General features: G+C 40.9%; 1 protein-coding gene across 1 annotated transcript; it reads left to right on the top strand.

Annotated features, from left to right (window-relative positions):
- Window positions 1-514: 514 nt before the first annotated feature.
- Window positions 515-823, top strand: rprma (reprimo, TP53 dependent G2 arrest mediator candidate a; the record flags this gene model as incomplete). The annotated part of the gene is made up of 1 exon (XM_080498653.1): window positions 515-823. The coding sequence occupies one exon, from the start codon at window positions 515-517 to the stop codon at window positions 821-823; it is 309 nt and encodes a 102-aa protein (XP_080354779.1).
- Window positions 824-7,231: the final 6,408 nt, after the last annotated feature.

Raw genomic sequence — 7,231 nt, 5'->3', positions numbered from 1 at the left:
AACACATATGTTTGCATTAACGCATGCACGTAAACCCACAAACCGACACGCGGCAGGTCACAGACGCACAAACATACATAACAGACATGGTACAAAATGTCCTACATAACCCACACGCACTTTGGCGCCGCGTGCGCGCAGTGTGGTCGCGTGGCGGCGCTCTTGTCGTGTCGTCCCGTTCCTCCGCGAGCCAGGTACTGTGTGGCTATTTAACCGCGGGGCTTGGCGGATTCATTGAAAACTGCCAACTCGCCACAGCAGCGAACCCTCCCCAGCGATGCGATGCCGACGCGTCTTGTTGCTGAACTCCAGAAGAGCTGCGCGCGGTGATCTGACGGCAACTTCTCCAACTCGCCGCCTCCTCATCCTCACTTCTCACCGGATCGCCGTTTCTCTCTCCGGGGGATTGTTCCGGGAGGCGCGCCTTTTCTTCATCCACCTCTCTCAGCCTCTCGTCTCCGGTCGCTGAAAGTTTCACAGTGGAGAGAAACTGAGTGAAAAAATAAAAGTAGAGATGAATAACACCGGGTTGAACCAGACTGAGAGCGGACTATTCAACAAGACCGGGGAGTTTTTCTGCTGCAACTTTTCCTCGGTGGTGACCGATAACGGCTTCGTGGCGGCCGCTCCCGACGAGAGGAGCCTCTTCATCATGAGGGTCGTCCAGATAGCCGTCATGTGCGTCCTGTCCCTCACCGTGGTGTTTGGCATCTTCTTCCTGGGCTGTAACCTTCTCATCAAGTCCGAGGGGATGATTAACTTTTTGGTGACCGACAGAAGACCGTCAAAAGAAACGGAGGCGGTAATTGTGGGAGCTTACTGACTGACACTCTGATCAGACTGGAGACAAGCGAGATGGTCCCACTCTGTGAACATGGACCTGTTTTTATATTGGTCATTGAAAAAGAAAAAGAAAAAAACTTGTGAGGAACGGTCATCATATAGAGGTGGTACCTAAACCTTGCAGGTGACTGATGCACACAAGTGGTCACCGTCTCTTGATGCCTTTTTTAATGCCAATAAAGACTTGTTCATCTTCGAGAGGTTTAGTGCGCTGCAAGCCTCTGTTAAGTATTCAGTCATGCACTGTTGTGATTTCAGTAGCTCTGTCCAGCAGCGATCTTTGTCCTGTTGGTGGCAAAGTCTTTGTATTTGCTGCTTAACGATAAACATCTAACATTGCAAATGCAATGGATAAAATTCATGTGCACATGTTGTATATTTTGCATACAATATGCAAAGATAATCTTCTGGATCTATAGTGATAACTGTATGAGTGTATATGCGTGGGCGGTGGAGAAAGCCCTGCATCCCGTGTATGTTGTTCACTTGAATAAATTGATCCTGTAATTAAAGCTTTTCTTTATAATTAAGGTTTATTTTTTTTAGCATGAATATTTTCCCATCACAACCTCTGCCAAAGCATAATTGACAATTCACCAGCAAAAATGACAAGCTCTTAAATTTCGAGTGCTTTTAAATTCAGAAACGCACTGATAAGTACATTTTTATGTTAACAAGACACACCAAGGGTAATTTATTAATTTCCGGAGGGGGGAGGGGGGTTAAATTTACATGGATTCATGTTAGTGGCAGAGAGAAATCCGGTTCACTAAAAGACCATTTCCTTTGGTTAATGGTCTTCCAATTCAAAGATGAATTCAAATCACTTTATTGAACGTACTACCACTCACTGAAAAAGGGTTAGTCCAAATGACAACAATATTTTCTAAGGGTCCTTGTCATTATCGGGGGTGTCTGGGTCCAGTTTTGATTTATGCACAGTTTCACATCTTTCCTCCTTCTGTCAAAACATCTGCCATCCTCTGCCCCTGATTCACCTGGACACCCGCTCCCCAGGAGCTTTGAGAATGGCTTGTCTTGTCAACCCAGGGAGGAAGAAGCCATCAGGCAATATGCTGCTGTCTTGATTGCCCACCTGTGCTCTGGACACAGTTAAAAAAAAAACAAAAAAAAACCCCTCTCAATTCATTTTCTCTGAAAATGTCCTTCACCAAAGTAACAACCTCCTCCTACGGTTTTGATTTTCTGATCTGTCTGTTTGATAAAGTGCTATTCTGTCTACTGATGGAGGAACACATGCGGCTGGTGGCTGAAGAGCTATTCGATGTACGATCAGTTCACTGTCAACCTCATTTTAAGCATAGTATAATAAAGAAAATGTAATATGTTTTAGATCAAAGTTAGACTGATCAAGTGTTATGTTTATGGATGAAATATAGTAACCGCTGCCATGTCACACCAAGTTGTGGGAATCTCTCTGTGCTGAAACCATAGATTTTCAATGCTAGATGCTATTAGATCCATCATGCAAAATGGAGTAAATACCAAACTATCAACAAAAAAAATCTATATGGGGATCAACAAGTGTGTGAGCCGTGATCCTTGAGGTTGGAGAAACGGTCTTAGGATCTGATATTCACTTGTTCGATTCCCACAGCCGAGAGGTTGTGAGAGTCTCTACTGCGCTCTGAGCAATGCTCCTCGACTCACAGGCTCCCTGGGCGCTGTAATGGCTTCCCACCGGTCCGAGCAATGTGTTAGCTGAAGAGAATCAAGACCGATGGCTTGGAGGCGAGAGAAGAACTTGGGATCAGGAGTTCACAGGATCAATTCCCATAGTGGACAGGTCACAATTGTGGGTTCCTGAGCAAGACCCTTAACCCCAACCAGCTCCCTGGTGCACACCACATCCTAGAAACAGGATGGGCAAATGCAGAAAAAGGAATAACCCCAAGGGGATTAAATAAGTAGGATTGATTTAGATTACCTTATCCTTGATCCAAAATCTATATATATATATATATATATATAGACATTCAAAATTGAGCTACTATTTCTTTCCTTTTCACCTCAGGAGTCTGTGGAGTTGGATTGGTTCTCCAACCAGTTATTTAAGAATTGGGGACGTTTTGTGATTAAAATATATACTTTCTCGCAGTTAAAATTTTCCCTCAATAAATAGTACCTTTACTCTTGTTGCCAGGAGTATAGGACAAAGTAGAGCCACTCTCTTCATGTCACATGAAGTTTTTCACCTGGCTTTGTGTGATTGCTTTCATTAGGAAGAGCTGCGAAGAGCTCAGAGGGAATGTATTGAGGTTGTTAAACGTCCTGCAGAGAGCAATCTTCTGTCTGCAGTTTAACCATTGTTAGGTTATCCTGCTGCGTGTCCCACTCTTTTATTCAGATTGGAATCTGATTGATTGTGGAGATTAAAAAAAAAAACAAAAGCAAAAAAAACAAAGTAATTTATCAGTGATAAGATACTGCAGCCCCACTGTGAGAGGGATTTTTTGATAGACAGTTGATGCTATTATCACAAAGCTTCAGAGATACTAGCAACAAACTGTTATCTACACTCCTGGCAGTCCTGCTGTCAATAAACGGTTTGTCTTCTGCCAGGCAAAGCGCAGGTCTAATTCATCAGGTCTATCTGTAGACAAGTTAGTTCGACTCACACATCTGAGGAAACTTATTCCCTATAACTTTTTAAGTTCATTAATTCAAATAAAATGGAATTTGAAAACTATCCACTGGAGACCAGATTGGTTAGATTTGCTGACTATTCAGATTAACTTAAAGTAGGGGCTCAAACTGCAACCCAGAAATTGAAAGACAAGAAGCTCAGCCACAGCCGCTTCATATAATCTGACCTCAGACCAGCAGACACAGACAGACCTAAATCAGGTAAGTCAGTTATGTCAGCATCTTTATATCTAGTATAGTAATATAGTAATAGTTTATTTGGTAAACCAAATACAAAATGCAACAACAAAGAAAAAAAGAAGAAAAAAACAGGTAGACCAAAGACTTTAGGCTGACGTTTAACTTATTTTGCCAAACACTGTACGTAATATACATAAAGCTTAAATTAGTGTAACAGAATCAAAAATGACATCAAAAACTTGCATTTTGTTTGCCATTCCTGAGAAACCAAACATAAACTGTCCTCTGAGGGAACACAATTACTTTTAATCTCGTCCTTCCTGAGCTCAATATTTTTCAAAAGTAGTGAGCTATAACCGCCTTTCAAATGTTTTAAGTGTATTTGATTTTTTTAAGTTATCTTCCAAGATGTTCCAAAGACTAACCGCTCTTACAGAAATGCTCATACTTTTTGTTAAATTTGTTTTTACCATACTTTTAACAGAAAACCCAGTAACTCAACTCTCTGTTTTATCTTCATTGTGTCATGTGTTTTAATCAATGAGCAGTTCAAAGTGTGGCACAATACACTACTACAATTATTGGAAAGTAATTAAGGTACTATAACCTTTTCTTGCATTAAGATATGCTGATTGGTTTCAGAGTTTTTAAAGTTTTACACTTTAAAAACCAATGGCTCTAATCCTAAGCAACAAAACTGTGGTTTTAAATCTTTGCAGTTGCCGAGTAACACGATATGTTCACATATGCCCTCTGAGATATATTGCTGTGGGTGAAAAAAGTACAAATGAATAGATAAATAAATAAAAGAACAACACTGCTTACATTTTTATTGTGCACCTGTGCTTTGTTTGGAGCAACTTACAGTACATCACCAGTATAGCTCAGGTCAAAACAGCATCCGGTCACTTTATCCCATGTGAACTGTATGTGGGCTGTGACCAACTGTGACAGCATCTGCAGGGTGTTGATTGTGGGCTAAAAGAGGCTTCGAGTCCTGGCTTTCTGTCTTCTGATTGGCTGGTGAACAGAGGTCCAGTCGATGAACTGGATAGCGACTAAATGCTCCAAATAGCAGCAAAGCAGCCACAGTCGTCCCCCTCTGTTCTCTGTTCCCCAGCAGCTCATCTCCCATCTTTTCTCGAATTGTTTCTCTGTGGAGTGCCACTGTCAACGCACACTGTTAATGTGTACTATCTCAATTGCTGTGTTTTTCTCCACCCAATTGAGAACTTAAAAATAGTCTTCATCTGTCTCTATAGATCCTTCAAAAAGAAAAGTTTCATATGTCACCTCAAATTTATTAACAGCTCTTACTTTTTGTGAGCAAAAAATACTTTGAAATGATCATTCATCAGCAGTAAGATGCCTTCTGCCTGAACCAGATGTTGCCAACGTCATGTGGCATCAGGATCCTGCGACAATGGCAGTAATTGTGGAAGTCAAGCTGTGATAAATCCACGCAGACTGTTGTTGGAGAGTGATTGCATTACCTCACATCTCAGATTGTAGTTATGGGATGAGTCATGGCTCTGTTGCACCGTTGATTGTTTCAAACGCCAAACAAACCTGCAAACCAACGCTGTACTATAATCGTGTGTGTGTGCGTGTGTGTGTGTGCGTGTGTGTGTGTGCGTGTGTGTGCCTGCACTTTCAATTACCGGCATAAACTCATTTCTCTCACTGGCATATTCTTTACATCTACATAAATAGGAAGGATGTAGCAATGAGAATGTTTTCTTTTTTAAAAAGAACATATTCGTTTTCAAAAGGTGTCTCCTGCAGTAAGCAAAACATCAGAAAAAAAATAGCTTCCAACTTTTCAACACAGTGGGTTGTTATTTCCAGTTAAAAGTTGGCAAACACATCACATATTTGCTAAATCCAAAGAACGCCAGAGACGACTCAACAAGCAATCCATTGCAAAAAAAGAAAAAAAAAGAAACATCATGTTCTACATTAATTATTGGAAATTCACAAATCACCAATTGTGTTGATCAGACAAACCAAACCACTAAATGCAGGTGAGCTCTCAGAAATGGCCACCAAGAACTCATTAGCCACTGCAGTCATGTGGATGCTTAAAGACAGGTCATTACGTTAAAAAAAAAATCATAGACGATGCAATATTGACCCCGTGATCCATTTCACTTTTTACCAGAGCATGTTTCAGGCTTTATTGACCTTCTAATCCTGCTCTTCTTTGGCAGCTACATAAACTTCTGTGCAGCCTTGTCTCTGCAAGGGAACCGTTACTTCGCTTTCAGAGGAAAGGTTCTCCTATTACCACTGGTTAATAACCTTTTCAAGAGAGTACTTATATCACAAATGGAAAATCAGGGGTTGCTTTTTTCCTGCTATCAAAAAAAAAGGTTTCAAGTGAACTTCAAACTCGCATTTGACAGATGTGGAGACTTCGCTTATTCTTATTTGTCATAGAAATACACACACACACACACACACACACACAGTGCTGTTTACTGATTGTGTAAGCGTTATAATCTTTACCATCAACACTCAGAGAGATCCTCACACACTCTGCCTAAAGCGCTTAAACCAGCCCACAACACATCTGTATAGAACACTTTCTACGTACGCTCTGCCACTATTTCGCTTAATTCCCTCGAGATCAACTAAAGATACCATTAGATGTATGTTTTAATCCACTCAGACTTTGCACACCGCATTTTTTATGCAAAGCTGCCTGCGAGCTTGAGGACTGTTGTCAATAATGTATGGAAGTTGTAAAGAGTAAAAGTTGTTAATCGGCATGATGTTTAATAGAAATGTGCATTATTTAGTGAACTTCCTGTCTCAGTACATTGTTATTTATATGTTTGTTCTTGCATGTTTGGTTACTATTATTCTCACTTTTATAGCATATACAGTATATACACGTTGACCTTATCCAACTTGCTTGCTTTGGTTACGTACAAAGTGCTAGAAGGGGAACTTTACAACTACTCGTGTACTGAACAGTGTGTCACAAGAGATTCTTAAGAAAACCCTGTAAAGCCTGAAGTCACCTTATCAGTATGCATCTGTGTGCGTATAACCTTTGAACATTTCCTGCTGTAGTATTCCTATTTCTCAGATGGATTCAACAGAACACAAAAGTCCCTCTGGTTTTTTTTCTTTTTCTTCTTCCTCTTGTATTGTTCTATTGTTCCGATTGGCCATAATGAGAAGTAAAGAATTTGGTTTGACGCCAGGCATCCCAGACTGGTGTGGCTCATCAACACTTTTCATCCCAAGCTCTGCGTGACATAGAAGACATGTTACTCAGTCAGATATCCTGTAATTGACCAGAAAATTAAGATTTTTCAATCAGTGTTCAGTGTTTACAAAACCACACAAATGTGCACACTCAATCATTACAACGTCACCAATAAGCATGCGCTCCTTTGAGATAAGTGGATCTCTTGATTGAGCAAAGATGCACTGGTGAGAAGCTTTTTCTTCAGTCCTGACTGTAGATATGAGCTGTGACAGTTTGGACCTGCCTGCCAAGCAGCGGTGTCCTGCCTGTCTGCGTGGCACT

Source organism: Blennius ocellaris, assembly GCF_963422515.1.
Source record: "Blennius ocellaris genome assembly, chromosome: 6".
Classification (NCBI taxonomy): Eukaryota; Metazoa; Chordata; class Actinopteri; order Blenniiformes; family Blenniidae; genus Blennius; species Blennius ocellaris.
The sequence above is the reverse complement of the archived record's forward strand: the minus strand, read 5'-3'. Positions and strand labels throughout refer to the sequence as shown.